Source organism: Leptodactylus fuscus, chromosome 1, assembly GCF_031893055.1.
Source record: "Leptodactylus fuscus isolate aLepFus1 chromosome 1, aLepFus1.hap2, whole genome shotgun sequence".
NCBI classification, from domain to species: Eukaryota; Metazoa; Chordata; class Amphibia; order Anura; family Leptodactylidae; genus Leptodactylus; species Leptodactylus fuscus.
Window position 1 is genome coordinate 93,442,148 of NC_134265.1, and position 15,937 is coordinate 93,458,084.

The 15,937-nt window shown below is 39.4% G+C and overlaps 1 protein-coding gene across 1 annotated transcript in view; it reads left to right on the forward strand.

Moving 5' to 3' along the window:
* Nucleotides 1-15,937, forward strand: part of SETD1B (SET domain containing 1B, histone lysine methyltransferase) — a 39,365-nt gene that overhangs the window by 16,638 nt on the left and 6,790 nt on the right. Inside the window, exons 7-17 of the mRNA XM_075273978.1 lie at nucleotides 2,921-3,676; nucleotides 4,839-5,012; nucleotides 6,321-6,408; nucleotides 6,818-7,026; nucleotides 8,067-8,133; nucleotides 9,349-9,807; nucleotides 10,837-12,354; nucleotides 14,004-14,170; nucleotides 14,357-14,488; nucleotides 15,544-15,663; nucleotides 15,773-15,910. Coding sequence (XP_075130079.1) covers nucleotides 2,921-3,676; nucleotides 4,839-5,012; nucleotides 6,321-6,408; nucleotides 6,818-7,026; nucleotides 8,067-8,133; nucleotides 9,349-9,807; nucleotides 10,837-12,354; nucleotides 14,004-14,170; nucleotides 14,357-14,488; nucleotides 15,544-15,663; nucleotides 15,773-15,910 — 3,828 coding nt within the window. The remainder of the gene's footprint in view (nucleotides 1-2,920; nucleotides 3,677-4,838; nucleotides 5,013-6,320; nucleotides 6,409-6,817; nucleotides 7,027-8,066; nucleotides 8,134-9,348; nucleotides 9,808-10,836; nucleotides 12,355-14,003; nucleotides 14,171-14,356; nucleotides 14,489-15,543; nucleotides 15,664-15,772; nucleotides 15,911-15,937) is intronic.

The window sequence follows — 15,937 nt, forward strand, 5'->3', positions numbered from 1 at the left end:
GTTGTAACAAATCTGTGTAAAAAAAAAAACAAACAAACCACACAATGAAATGCAGGAGAATAGGTAATAGACTCTGATCAGGGTAGTAGAAAATATAACATGACTATATTATGATCTCAATATAATAGCTGTGCAAATGTAAAAAGCAGAGCAGATCTCCAGCATGCGTATTGCAAGAGGTTCATGTAGTTGCATAATATGTAGTCGGGGCAGCCAGTTTGTATTCAGATTGTGGTGCGGCCTCTGTGCTTTGTGCGCTTACAACAAAAGAGACCAGCTGCTCTCGGCTAAGTGAAACGTTAGATTCCTGAGCATGTATAACAGGTGATGTCATGCATTGCTGTTTTTTTAGTTCTTTCCTTGCAACCGCTTGGGAAATTGCAGGTGTAAATTCATGTGACTTGGTAAGACCCTTTTAAGCTGCCTTCACACACTACAGATTTTGTTTCAGAAATTTCTGCAAACTGAAAATCAGTTGTATTCCTCTGAATAAGACTTGTAGAAATCCATGTGCCTGCTATCAAAGTAAGCCAGTTCAGAAAAATGAAATTCTACTGCTTGTGCAGGTACCCTCTTGTAGAAAGTCAAGAGGAATTTGAACTTGACATCCACCTCAAGATTCCTCTTTATTTTGCGCTCCCTGCGGCCGACTGTAGATCTTCGGCCTCTGCATCTAGATCGGCCAAGGTGCTTGTTTTTGGTTTTTTCAGTGACCTGTGCAGATCTGTGCCTCCCATTGAATACAATAGAAGGTAAAATCAGGGCATAATCTACTGCTGATTTTTGGGGCAGAATCCGTCTTAAACTAAGCAAAAGATTTTGCCATATAAATGGATCATAAGGCTACAGGACAGCAATATACTGTCCCGTGCCGATTACAGTACAAGACAGTAGGTTGATAGGAGGTTTGGACTAAGCATAGATAACTATACCACTAGGCATCCTTCTCCCTGCATAAAGTTAAGGCCGGTAAATCCGGCGCACACACGGACTGAGTTTCACGAGTGAAACTGTGTCATGTGAATCTAGCCTAAGAATATTGTATTGTTTTAAATGTATTACACTTTGTATAATCCTAACATAATGTACAACACTGCATGCAGCCTGAGAGTGGCTTTACATGTTCTTGTTTGCAAAGAAGAAGCCAGGTAGGGATCACAAAGACAGAGTAAGGGTGAATTCACACTGAGTAAACGCTAGCTTATTCTGAACGTAAAACACGTTCAGAATAAGCGGCGTCTAAAGCAGCTCCATTCATTTCTATGGGAGCGGGGATACGAGCGCTCCCCATAGAAATGAATGGGCTGCTTCTTTCACTCCGTGCAGTCCCATTGAAGTGAATGGGGAGTGCCGGCGTGTACGCTCCGGCATGAGCAGAGCTTGCCGTATACGCTGGCACTCCCCATTCACTTCAATGGGACTGCACAGAGTGAAAGAAGCAGACCATTCATTTCTATGGGGAGCGCTCGTATCCCCGCTCCCATAGAAATGAATGGAGCTGCTTTAGACGCCGCTTATTCTGAACGTGTTTTACGTTCAGAATAAGCTAGCGTTTACTCAGTGTGAATGCACCCTAAGGGTAAAGGACAGATATGACTTTTTCCTCAATAATGCAGACAAGGCTTTGACTAGAAAAAAAATGCAACAAAATCAGTGTTGTGCCTTCTGTCTTAGGCCGGGGCCCCACTTGGAGTGCCATCCACAAATGGCAGAAAAATCCGCAGATCAGAAACGCTGTGATTTCCAAAACCTTTGCGTTTTTACTTTATTTTATCAGCAAGTGAATGGTGTTCTTTGATGGCTATTAGCATACAGCTGAAATGTTACTTGTTCTAAGCCTTACTTGAAAAGACAAGCACAATGTGAACCCAGCCTGCTCGTGTGCTGCAATTGAGTAATGAACAATAATTTGCTCATTTGTTATTGATCACAACTTTTATGTAAGACATATTGTTCACCATCTCCTGTAAATGGAAGTCTGCCTGGAATTTACAGTGAAGTGAACATGAATGGAGTAAAGACAAAAGTTTTGTGATATGGCTCCCTCTGAAGCCTGCAGGTCTATTTTTATTGGCTATCAGAAGGGATAGGTATCCATGATCCACTGGATCAGTGAGTTGGTTAGAAATCAAGACCAGTTAAATTCATCTTTTTTTTAATTTATATTATTATTATTTATTATATTTATATATAGACTGTTTAAAATGTGATTCAAAATGGACACAGAAAAGGTGCAAAGTCTTACCTGTGCTGTTTATACTTATGTTAGCTCGTGCAGTTACTTTTGTATATCAATGAAAATAACGAATACTGATCAAAAATGCAAAATATGCCTCAAATTCCTGCTCTTTTCCTGCCATCTGACATACTCTATAGAGTGTTACTTAGGGTAAGTTTACAAGGAGTTTCTTTGAGGGGATGTTGAGGCGGAATTCGCCTTAAAGAAAAAAAAAATAAGTCTCCCAACTCTCGCATTCATTTCAGTAGAACTCGGGCAGTTTTTCCTCTAATTGACTTCAGTGGACTTTGCAAGACGGAATCCACTCGAAGATAAGTTTCTTTATTTTGCTTGCTTATATAGCACCCTCATATTCCACAGCACTGTACACCTATTATAATCACTGTCCCACCTAGGGTTCACAATCTAAATTCCCTATCAGTATGTCTTCAGAGTTATGATATTTTTTTTTTTCCTTTAAGCTGAAGAAATCAGCTAAAGGAAAAGAACTGCTTGACTCTCATTAAAATGAATGGTAGAGTTGGAAGGTGCATTCCACCTCAGAATCTGCCTGCAGAAAACTGTGTGAACATACCCTTATGGTTCAGTAGTGACTCTCAATCCTGTCTAGTATCTGATAGTAAGGGTTCTTGTGTTTTAGACATGCGAGGTTTATTGATTGATGTCTATCTTTATACACAGGATCATCATTCTTCTGGAGAGGACATGGAGATTTCAGATGACGAAATGAACACTTCTCCCATCTCAAGTGCCAAATCCATTGTCATAAATTCTGCAGTAACAAGTTCTATAACTCCAGTCATGCCTATTATGCCTCCTGGATTTCCTCCTCCTCTACCACCTCCACCACCACCACCACAGCCTGGATTTCCCATGCCACCGCCTCTTCCGCCACCGCCTCCCCCAACTCACCCTTCAGTCACAGTCCCTCCACCTCCATTACCTGCCCCACCAGGGGTACCTCCACCACATATTTTGCCTCCACCACCACCATACCATCAAGGTATGTTTCCCATGATTCAAGGCGACATGATGAGTGCACTTGGTACACATTGGGGCGGAATGCCAATGTCATTCCAAATGCAGACTCAAATGCTCAGCCGTATGATGCAGGGACAAAATTCTTACCCTTACCATCATTTCTTGGGGAATTCCATACAGTTTGGCCAGCACCCCTATCGTCCCTTCGCTATGTCTGCACATCTTGCACGGGGGCAACCTTGGCCACCTTTTCCAAAGTTTGACCCATCTGTGCCACCACCAGGCTATGAGCACAAGAAGGAGGATCCACATAAGGCCACAGTGGACGGGGTGCTATTGGTCATTGTCAAGGAACTTAAAGCCATAATGAAAAGAGATCTGAACCGCAAAATGGTCGAGGTTGTGGCATTCAGGGCATTTGATGAGTGGTGGGATAAAAAGGAGCGTTTAGCAAAGGTAAGCCATTCTATATATTTGTGTGCTAGAGATCTGTTTTGCCCAAGATTGGATATTGATGGCGTATCTTTGATATTGAATCGGTAGGGTACTGGACCCCCATTGGTCAGCTGTTTACAATGTATGGGGTCAGAGGCAGTCTGCTTCCAGCTCTGTAAATGATGGTTCTGAATGGCTGATCAGTTGAGGTTGCTGGGTGTTGGATCCCAAAATTCTGATATCGATAACTTATCTTAAGGATAGACCACCAATAACCTGTCTTGGGGATCGCTTTAAATGTTGCCATTGTTGCACTTCTTCTTATACAGTGGCAGACTGCTATGTCCTGGTCAGATGGTGTCCATGACCCCTTAAGAGAAGGGCAAGAGAACAAGTCCTTAGACAGTTTATTTGATGCATTGCTTTCTGGATAGGGCACCGCAGTCTGCACTGTGTCAGAAAATGAGCAGCAGAAATAAACTTTTTAAAATAAAAATACTTTTTACCTCCTTAATAGGTGCATATAAGAATAATAATTATTAGACTAAAACCCTGAAGTTGTACATAGCCTTTAAAGCACAAAATCCCTGCAGGATAGTAACAAGTAGGTCTTATCGTGTAATATGGTATAATTGTGATGTAATTTTTGGTGAGTTGCTTCCGATTTTAGTGTAGGGACTCGCAAGACTTTGACACCAACATGGGCATTTTAGCAGGCGTATTAGTGTTTTGCACCCTTTTCGGTGGTGGTGTAATTTTGGTGACCTTTTCAGTGAATTGCTATCAAATCATTAAACACACTGAGCCTGTTTTGTCTTAATCTGTTATTCATAGCCATGTATAATCTGCAGGCTGCTCATGGATTTATATTGCGTGTGTTTTATTGGCACAAGCATCATGAAACTATAGTGTGGTTCCAAAAGTGTAAGGTCTGGGAGCTAGCCTCATCTGAATAGAGACGTGATGCTGTGTGTGGAGACCATGTGAAGTCATACACAGAATCTTCCCTAACCTAGAATACAAATGCATGCTCAGACTGGGCAGGATGCATATCTATTTTCATAGGGAGGAATGAGCAGATGCCAGATTTTTGTGGTCGCATTTTCTAGGGCAGCAAAGTATCAGAAATGTTGAAATACAAAAGTGATGTATTCCTTTAATATCTCCTTTTTTCTAATAACAGCAATCTCTGACGCCTGTAAAATCTGGGGATGGCAAAGATGAAGAGAAACCAAAGCCAAGGGACCAAATAACATCAAGCCTGCTTGAAAGCTGGAACAAGGGAGAAGGGCTGGGCTTTGAAGGCATAGGATTGGGCATTGGCTTACGTGGCGCAATTCGTCTTCCTTCATTCAAGGTATCTAAATATTTTAAAATAGTGTTTGTGGGCATCTGTTGTATAGCATGTGTTATGCCTAGTTAAAAAAAAGTATAGGACACATCTAAGAGAGGTAAACTGCAGCATTAGACTACACAGGGTTTATTTGTAGTCTGTTACCATGGTGACACAAGTCTGTATAGAAACACAATTCAGTAAGGCATTTTAAGGGGTTTCCCCATCTAACGCTGGGTTCGCACCAATGCCTGAACTCCGTTTTCAGGTTTCCGTCTTCTGCATGTAGAAGATGGAAACCTGTCATGCCGTGAGCGCCTGTGAGCGTTTTATGCGCTCCGCGGCGAAACCGTTATTTTTTTTTTTTTTTTTTTAAAACCGGACACAGAGTACTGCATGTCTGACTCTGTGTCCGGTTTAAAAAAAACATTTCGCTGCGGAGCGCATAAAACGCTCACCGGCGCACACGGCCTGAGACTTTTAAAGCCCATTCAAATGGCAGGTTTCCATTTCCTGCCCCTGTTTTGTGCAGGAAACTGAAACCTGCAGAACGGAGTACGGGCGCAGATGTGAACCCAGCGGCAGCAAGTTATTCCCTTTTGTAGCATAGGGGATAACTTTGAGATTGGTGGGGGTCCCACCGCTTAGACCTCCACTGTTCTGGAGGAGGGGATATTGAATAGAAATCAGTCCATGGTCATGTGATGAACACAAAGGTTACATGTTATTACCAGGCAGTCTGATTACTGTGCTGTGACTGTAACAAGCTGTGCACCTGTGTGTCCATCACATGACCATGGACTGTATTTATGTAATGCCGAGGCCTCACATTGCGGAAAAGCAGCTTTTTTTTTTTTTTTTGGTGCAGAATTTGCTGCATTTCTTTTTCTTTTTTTTTTTTTTCATCGAAAGTCAGGAGTGGCCCGTAAAGGAATGGGAAATATAAAAGAAACTCTTATACTTCTCACTTCTGATCAATCCCCTCCTGACTTTGATGGGGATTAAACAGCAAAATATGCAACAAAAAAAGCAGCTTTTCGCAATGTTGGGGCCTCCGGCTAAAACTCCTAAACCCTCTTAGCTTTGCAAATAGTATAGCACACCTGCAGTTTTATTTTAGGATTGATACTCTTGCATGTAAAACTTCACGCTTGCCATAACCTGCACTACAAATCAATATCTAGTCTTTGCCTTCTTTAAAACTCTGCAAATTTTTAATTACTTATATTTCCAAAAAGTTTAACTTTTAATTGTCTGCAACTTTGAATAAGGTTATGTTCATGTGAAACCCCCTTAGGAATGTGTTACTCCATTCTTGTGTTTATTACATAGGTGAAGAGGAAAGAACCTCCTGAATCTGGACTAGAGGGTGAACAGAAAAGGATCCGTGTGACTAAACCTATAGATGAGGAGGATGAAGGTTAGCAATCTTAATTCATCAGTTTTCCTTTTATTAATTTCTATGGAATGTGTTATATTAAAGGTGTTTTTCTTGACTTTATTATCAGTGCCCTTAGAATAAGTCCTCAATATCAGATCAGTATAAGTACAGCTCTAATAAGTTGTGCTGAAGAGTCCATGGCGCTCCAGTACAGACGCAGCTCTATACATTATAAATTTATGGTGAATGGTATTGGAATCCACTTTCACTCTGAATGTTATACAGTTGCAATAATACTCAAGGCCGTACCAAAGTTTATAGAGATGTTTCTGTTCGGGAGCGCTGCATCCCCTTCAATCATCTGATCAGTGGAGTCTGCATTATTATAGTACTAAATTAAGAATATTAACCTGCTTTTTTTTTTTTTTTTTTTTTTTTTTCATTATAGAGGGTGAACGAGAGAAAGATGTTACTTTGGATCCAGCAATGAAAGATACAGATTCTGTTATTGCCCGGAAAAGACCAGCCATACCCTTAGATAGTGAGGGAGAAGATGAGGTAGAAAGTGAAGCAGAAGAGGCTTCTGATAAGGAGGATACGTCATCTGAGAAAGATGAGGAGCAGGATGATGACTCTGTTGCTGCCCTATCTAGTAAAGTATGTATTGTCTTTTTATCCTGTAAAAAAAGAAAAAAAAAATCTAACATTTTTTCCAGTTTCAGTATTTTGTGTTTTACAATTTTATGGTATTACAGATTATTTTGTTAGTCATTCTAACGCTTATTGAGTAGTTTTCTTGAGTGTCTGTAATTTGTGATGATTTGTTTTGGATCAAACCTCTAAATTGTAAAACGTATTGTATTCCTGATTTCGGCACTTCTAAATGAACACATTGGTGAAAAAATAGAATTTGCTCCAAGCGCCACCTATTGGTAGATCCCTATAGATTTAGATCTATAGGTTTAGATTGGTAGATCCCTATAGAGTTAAACGTAGTGACATAACCTGGGAATATACTGGCTATTATCTAGTGTCATACCTGCCTTTTAATGACTAGTTTATTGAATATGACTTCTGTGTCTCTAAGACTTATGACTAATTTATTGGAGTCTGTAAGATTTAGCATTGGTAGCAAAGTTTTATTCTTGTACTAAGCAATTGTCTCATCCTCTGATGAAGTACAAACATACTTGTGTACTGTAGAAGCATTGCTGGTTGTCTGACGTTATTTAAGAGGCTAACAAACAGTATGCTATGTATGCCGTACAGTATGGTAGCAGAAGAAGGATCCTGTTTTAGGTATTTTCTACAGTAGTCCTTGGAAGTGCTGTGAATGGTAGCTGAATGAAGCAAGACTTTTTGTCTTGCTGTATCTTTTTGTTCCTCTGTTCTTGAAAATTTTAATAAAAACTACAGTTTAAATGAACGCAGCAAAATCTATGGAACTTATGATGAAAATCCTACTGCAACCTCTCATAGAGAATTGCTACTCAGATTGCAAATCCAAATATAATAATTAAGATACACGGGAATAGTTTAAAGTAGACTTTATGCAACTTGCCAAAAGAGTGAGGACTTTCCATCATCTTGTGATTAATAATCATCTAGGGTTTTTTTTTTTTAATGGTTTTATAGATTCATTATTTCTGAAATAAATATTTGGCATAGTTATTTACCGTTTTGTGTTTCTTTGTCAGCATTATGTTGAAGATGAGGAGGATGATGTAGAAACCAGTGGGAAGGAGGAACAAGACTCAGATGATGGTAATATATTGTAATTGTTTGTCTTTGGTGTCATAACAGAATGCATTTTAACTGCTTAGAGACTAAACTCTGAGACATTTTCTAAGCTAGAGTATATTACATCCACATTATACACCATATTCAATCTTTCTGACCATTGATGACAGATTCCATGTGAAATATGTGGGGTATGTAGGTAAAATACAGGCTATGTCGTTGTGTTCTTGTTAACAGGCGTAGATATACGGATGCTGTTACCATTGTGTTTTAATATATATAGACATAGAGGCCCAATGGTATGAAATAAAAGTAAATTACCATAGTCACATGAAATAATAATAAATAAATACATTTTTAACTCCTGTGTAAATAAAACAATGAATTACATGATGTGGCTTGTACCCCACAAATACAGTATTAGACATCCTGCTTGGCAAAAAACACATTTTGCACAGTGTCGAACACTCAAACATTTAATACATTCATAACATACAAAATGTGAATATATATGTGTAGCATGCAAAATATATAGAAATAATATAGAAACAAAAGAGGCAAATGAAAACAAGAGTATATGGGATAAACCCCTAGGGTATAAACTACAGAAGAAATCCAACATTCATAAAATTCATGCAAGTTTATTGATCCAATAAAACCACATAAATAGACAAACTAATGTACAAAAGTAATAGGGGTAAGACTTAAGAAGTCAAAAGTACCAGTGATACCTAAATAAAGGTGGCAAAAGGGGCAAATGGTAGGATATATGAATGAATAAATACTGCCAAATGTAATAGTAGGATACTACAATGTAAACCAGTAACTGAGTGCAGACATAGAAAATAGGGCAATTTCAGTATATACCACAGATGGAGCGGTAGAGATGACAAGTGTAGATTCTAAATACAAAGGCAGATTGTAGCTACAATATCATACCATAACCACTGATGCCACACATCACCCAACGCATGGTTCACCTAGGGACTAGGCTTCCTCCATCCCCTGATGAAGCCGATTAATTTCTGCAGTTTCTGCAAAATATGTAAAAACTGATGCTTTAATTTTTAGACATAGGGCTAGAAATTGGACACAAAGTTTACCATCATAAATAGGGCCATAAACTGGACACAGAGCACGCCTTGCAGGTTCTTACCTGCAGTACATAATAACTAATACAGACTGTAGAGTCCGGGATCATGTGTGAAAATAGTGTTTTTTTTAATCTTTTTATCAAAGATGTAACCAGTGTGGCCTCCTCTAAAGCCGAAGCAGATTCCTCTGATGAAAGTGAAGATTCTTCAGAATATGAATCTAGTTCCGATTCTGATGATGATGATGAGGAAGAAGATGAGGATGATGAATCTGATTATGATGATCCAGAAGAGGAAATCGATATAGACTTTGTGGATGATATGGATGGGGAAGACGATGTTTTCAAAGTTCTTTCTGGGCAGAGTAGTCCAACCAAAGCTTCTGTGGTGGAAGAGTTAATGGAGGATGGTGAAGGTGTGGAATATCCTGCACCATCAACTGAGGAGGAAGTTTCACCTGTGAAAAACAGTGATTCGGATATTCCAGCTGTTTATTCCAAAGATTTGCTAGAACCCGATGTCCCCATCAAGGAACTGTCAGATGAGACTATAGAAGTGGATGATGGAAAGGACATGGAAAAGGCTCCGTCACCGTCAAATCAAGGTAACATACCCGAGAACTTAAAATTTAGGATAGGGCTACATGGTGACTCTGGCCATGGAACATTAAAGGGGGGGGGAAGTATCCATTTTCTGCTATTAATGCCCTATCCTTAGCTAGGCCTTCAATTTTAGATCGTTAGGGGTCCGACACCCAGGATCCCTGCAGATCAGCTGAGAGACAGCGTGCCTCCTGCTATTGTTTACCTGCTAGGAGCCACGTTTCTCACTCTCCATGCAAACTATAGCTGCGGGCGTAGATATTGCAGCAATGCCCCATAGACTTCATAGACTTGTGCTGCCATATTGCAGTTTAATAATGGTGAATGTGACTTGAATACAACACTTACATGACAATCAATAGAAACTGAAACCTGCTGGAGTTTAAGGTCACCATGTTCAGCATTATTAGTTATGATTTTAACCATGCAACACTGAGCTCTTAATGTCTCATGACTATAGATGCCAGATAGCCCTAACCTAAATTTAGTGTCTGACAGTCTGAGCAAACAAATGCTAGCGGGATCTACCATAGACTTTAAACCAATAGCAATAAAAGTAATGTGAACTCTATATTTTAACCAAGTCATGATATGAGTTCATAGATTTAGAACAACAATTCTAAGCATTTAATACTGTCCCATTCTTTTGTGTTGACTCATGACATGTAAATTGCTTCATGTGGTCACCTAGTTTACTGCAGTTGTCTATTACTTCCCTACACAATCCATCATAAAATACAGCATCTTCCTGATACTCATATATTGTGGAAAATAGCTCCAAAATACTGTGGTTAGCACTGCAGCCTTGCAGTGCTAGAGTCCTGGTGTTCAAATCTCGCCAAGGGCAAAAAACCATCTGCAAGGAGTTTGTATGTTCTCCCCGTGTTTGCATGGATTTCCATCCCATATTCCAAAGATATACTGATAGGGAAAAATGTACATTGTGAGCTCTATGTGGGGCTCACAATCTACATTTAAAAAAAATAAATAAATTAAAATACTGTGATAACCTTTTTTTCTTTTCAATGCAGAAGACCAGTCTGAAGTGTACGTGGAGCTGCACTTGGAGCCTGTTCTGGAGATTCCAACTGTAGAGACCCAGGAGAATGTAATTCGACCTCTAACACCAACTGGAGCTTTTGGTGAAGCAAGCATCCTTCTAAAACCTGAAGAAATTTCTTCAGATACCCGACAACTGCATACAAAATTGGCAACTTTTATTGCAGAGGATGACATACTCTGCCCCCGAACACCTGGGCAAGACACTACTGCTCATTCTGATTCAGAGGTTCCTCTTCCGACTGTCCCCAAAGTTGCTCTTACCGCACTTCCTTTGACTCAGGGTCACAATAAGGAAGAGGACCTGCCGGTACTTCTTGAAAAGAACTGTGGCCACTTGGCAGTCACAAAAATGCTATCTGAAGAGGAACTTCCAAGGACGCCAGGCAGGGAGTTTACTGCCAAATCTTCTCATCTTGAGAAGTCCCAGAGCACCGATACTGTACCAGCTACACCTGGTAGCGATGCCTTTCTCACTGGCAATAGTTTAACTCTTACTTCTCCTCACATTCCTGGAAGCCCTTTCTCTTACCTTTCCCAATCACCTGGTATAATAAACAGTGGCATTCCAAGAACTCCAGGAAGAGATTTTAACTTCACTCCAACCTTCCCTGACTCTAATGCTACCTTCCCATGTCATCCATCGAGTAAGAAACCCTCCGTTGATGAACCAGATGAAAAATCGTTTAAAGAACCGGCCAGTGCTTCCTTAATCATGAATAATATTCCTTCTCCTATCCCGTTTGCAAGCCCTCCAAGAGGGGATAACCAAAAAGACGTCAGGTTAACTGCTGATGATCTGGAATCATCTGAAGCGCCAGTCTACTTTTCTGAAGATAAATTATTAAGTGAAGAGAGTGAGCCAGAACTCCAGAAAGGACAGCTGCCTACCACAGAAGAGTCTGCACCTTCACCTACTCTTCCTCCTACTGGTAGGAGGAAACCTGGACGACCTAAAAGGCCTCCTCCTTCCAGCTTACTAACAGACGATAACATTGATAAGAGTTTAGAAACTCTTCCTATAGCTACATTGGTAGATGCTTCTCATGGAAAATCAATAATTCCTGATCAGGCTAGTGATGTCTGTGGAATTAAAGATCCTGCAGCAGTTCCATTAGACTTCCGGAATGAGGATCATGGTCTTGTTCCCAGCTTTGAAGCCATAAACCAGAAGGTCCCATTAAAAGAGTTAGAGAACCAGTGGAAGGTGGACATAAAGGAAGAGGATGATGTCAGTAAACTCAAGAAATCAAGAAACTGGAGGGTCAAAAAGAAGTATGAGGAGATTTCAGTTTCTCCTGAATTTTCTCCTCATCGGTCTCTCTTCAAGCCTCGTTCAGAATTTGAGGAGATGAGTATTCTGTATGATATATGGAATAGGGGGATTGATGAAGAAGATGTCAAGTACATGTGTGTTACTTATGATCGGCTACTACAACAAGATAATGGCATGGATTGGCTCAATGACACCCTATGGGTTTACCACCCTCATATCCTTTTTTTAGAAAAATGCTCTTTTTTTTACTTATTTATTTTTTTTATAGATATATAATTTATATTTTTCATTCTTTGCTGACCAGACTTCCAACGTATCACAGATTTATCCTAGAGATATAGGACTTTGGCAGCATTTCCAGTGCTTTGTCCTCACTACATATATATATATATATATATATATATATATATATATATATATATATATATATATATATATATATATATGTTATTTTTATCATTTTACCTTGATAGGGTATGGTCACATCGCTGTATTTGGAGCTGAATTTGAGTCTGATTCCACCTCAAAATCATAATTCCACATGAAATTAGTATGAAGTGAATGGGAGGTGGATGCTGACATTTTTCAGCTAGAAGAAAAAAAAATAAGCATCATGCTTGATCTGTAGGCAGATTCTGCCTGATAACTCGTATTGAAGTGAATCAGAGGCAGAAAAATTTTAGCTTAAAATTTCTGAAGCTCATTTTTTTAGCTAGGAAAAATTCCACGGTGTGCACACACCCTTATATTCTAGTACTGCAGATCTATGAGAATACTGTCCTCTGAGTTCACATCTGTGATGGACAATCCTTTGTTCTGTTCAGTTAAGCTGATCCTTTACATGATGGATGCAAGTGGTGTCCAACAAACCAACTATAATGGGGTCTGTTGAGTCTTCATTACCTTAGCTCATATTTTACCAGATAAAAATGGAACACCATGCTGAGCTATTTTTTTGCTGGCATTCCTGATAGTGTCTCTTTGCTAGCAATAAAGATCAGTTTCATCTGCCCCTTTGGTTAGAATACTTTATGCCTCAGTTATTCTGTTAGTTGGCGGTATTGTAGAGTGCGCTATTATCAAGCAACAATACGGAAAGAAAGCAATGAACGATATTTCCCATAATACAAAGAATTGATGGATAAGGAAAAAAATTGTTTGTTTTCCACATTTAATTATTTTCCTTTGTCTCCTACTTCTAAAGGGGTGTCCAGTTTCTGAACATTGCTAAGGGGCAACTGTTATTGTTTGCATAAAGAAAAATTATACAGTTTTCTAATATATTTTCCATATCGATTCCTCACATTTTCTAGATCTCTGCTTGCTGTCATTCAATCTGCTTACTTCAAGTGGATACAAATCAGAACATGGTCATGTGATATGCAGTCCATGGTCATGTGATATGCAGTCCATGGTCATGTGATATGCAGTCCATGACCATGGACTAATTTTAACTCCTGGAAGTAAGCAAAATGAATGACAGCAAGCTGAGTTCTAGAAAACCTTTCATTATGCAAACCATAAGATGTGTTCTTGGTATCTGGAAGCTTCATTCAGGTGCTGTGTAAAGTGAGAACATGCTGTAAAGTGTCACAAAATGCTCTCAATCTGTCACAAATCCGTTTGCAGGTCTCTTTAGTACTTGGCTGTCACTATAAGTTTTGTCTTGACAAGATGGCCAAATATGCACATCAAATTATATGTTCTATTTTTTTCCTATTTTGGTAAATTTAGAACTAAACAGTAATGGTGCTTTGATATTTTTATAGTGAAATATAACGTGCCCAAGCTTCATGATTTCTCAGTCTTACATCATTAATATAGAAGATATTTGTTTGTATTCCTTGACTTTTTTCCCCCCACCAACCAGTGTCTCTTCCCCCAAGAAAAAGAAACGTGATGATGGGTTACGGGATCATCTTACTGGCTGTGCTCGAAGTGAGGGCTATTATAAAATTGATAGGAAGGACAAGGCTAAATACCTCATCAACAATCGCTCTATGACTGAAGAGCCTTTAAATGATACCCAGGTAGGAAATTGCTGTATCTTACGTGAAGGCAAAACAGTTGGCAGCAAGTAAAGTGGAATTATTCATGACATTTGTTCGGCATGTCAGTAGTGGAGATACATCAAAGTTTGACTGTGTGAAAATATGGACCTTTCCCTAATCCATATACGCTCCCCTTTTATTTATTACATCTATTTCTCTATCCAGGGGAAAAGCATCCCAGCTCAACCTCACACATCGACCAGAGCAGGTTCAGAGAGAAGATCAGAGCAGCGTCGGCTGTTATCCTCCTTCACTGGAAGCTGCGACAGTGATCTGCTTAAATTTAATCAACTTAAGGTATGGGAGTGTTTCTATTTGTTATAAAGTGTGTATGAGCTGTCTTGTCATCTGTCTAGTCTACAGCTACACACGGTAGGGCTGATTTATTAAGACCGGTAACTTGGGTACCAGTCTTTAAATTTTAAATTTTCTTTATTCCATATTTCTGGGAGGGTTTTGTTTTGTTTTTTTTAATGCTGGTAGATGATATTCTAGAATTATCAAGAGGCTTCAGTCTCTTAAATAATTCTGGCACATCTTGGGAGGTCCCTAAGGAATGAAATGTACAACATGGGTTGGCATGGACTTCATGTAGAACTCCTCCATTTTTCTCACGCAAGTTCTGGTAAATGTGTCAGCTTAGGTATCCCCACCCCATTTTGGTCTCCACCCTGCTCCGGCCACTTTTTATAAGAGGTGAAAAGATGTAATTTCTTCATGTCTTTCACGTCAGAAAATTGATTCATAGGGCATGATAAATTGGTCCTGATGTCATTTTATTGTAGACACTGCTAAATATTATATGCTATGAACACTGGAGCAGATTTATTATACCTTGTACAGCAGTTTTCTGACATCAAAGGTATAAAAAGTCACAATATTAGACTTCTTGTTTTCTGCTCCGCCTTTGCCACTTTCCTGAAAAGGGGGCATGTAGGGGGTTGGGCCATCAGCCCCGCGAGATCATTAACATTTACCCCAGAAATCTCACATAATTGATGCAGAAAATGTACACCAGTTTTGTGGCCACAGTGCTGTGTGCCTCATTAATGCCCCCTCCACTGGCAATGGGGCTATGGGAGACTGGCGTTTATAATGCCAATCTCATAAATCTGCCTCATTGATCTTACACTGCTTAAACACAGACTGCAATTTCAGTCCACAATTTCAGACCACATGGTTCCTCTATGAGGTACAATATTTTCCTGTTAGATGCAATACTTTCAGGGGGGAATGGCTCTGTTATATAGCATGCACTGGAACATAGCATAGTTTGACTCTTTGCATATAAATACATTGCAAATAGGAAAATAATTTGTAGACCTCAATAAATAAAGTTTTCCTACTTTCAGTTCCGCAAGAAAAAAATACGTTTCTGCAAGAGCCATATTCACGACTGGGGCCTTTTCGCCATGGAACCAATTGCTGCGGATGAGATGGTCATTGAGTATGTGGGACAGAATATTCGGCAGGTAAAATGAAGTTACACACAGCACTTCTTTTTTTTTTTTTTTTTTTTTTTTTTTTTATTCAGGACCATGAATTCAGTTCAGTGTATTAATCTTCTGCTTTTCTCATCAGGTCATTGCTGATATGCGGGAGAAGCGATATGAAGATGAAGGGATCGGTAGCAGCTATATGTTTAGAGTGGATCATGACACCATTATTGATGCCACAAAATGTGGGAATTTTGCTCGGTTTATTAACCATAGTTGTAATGTAAGTAGTACTGTCTTTTTTTCTTTC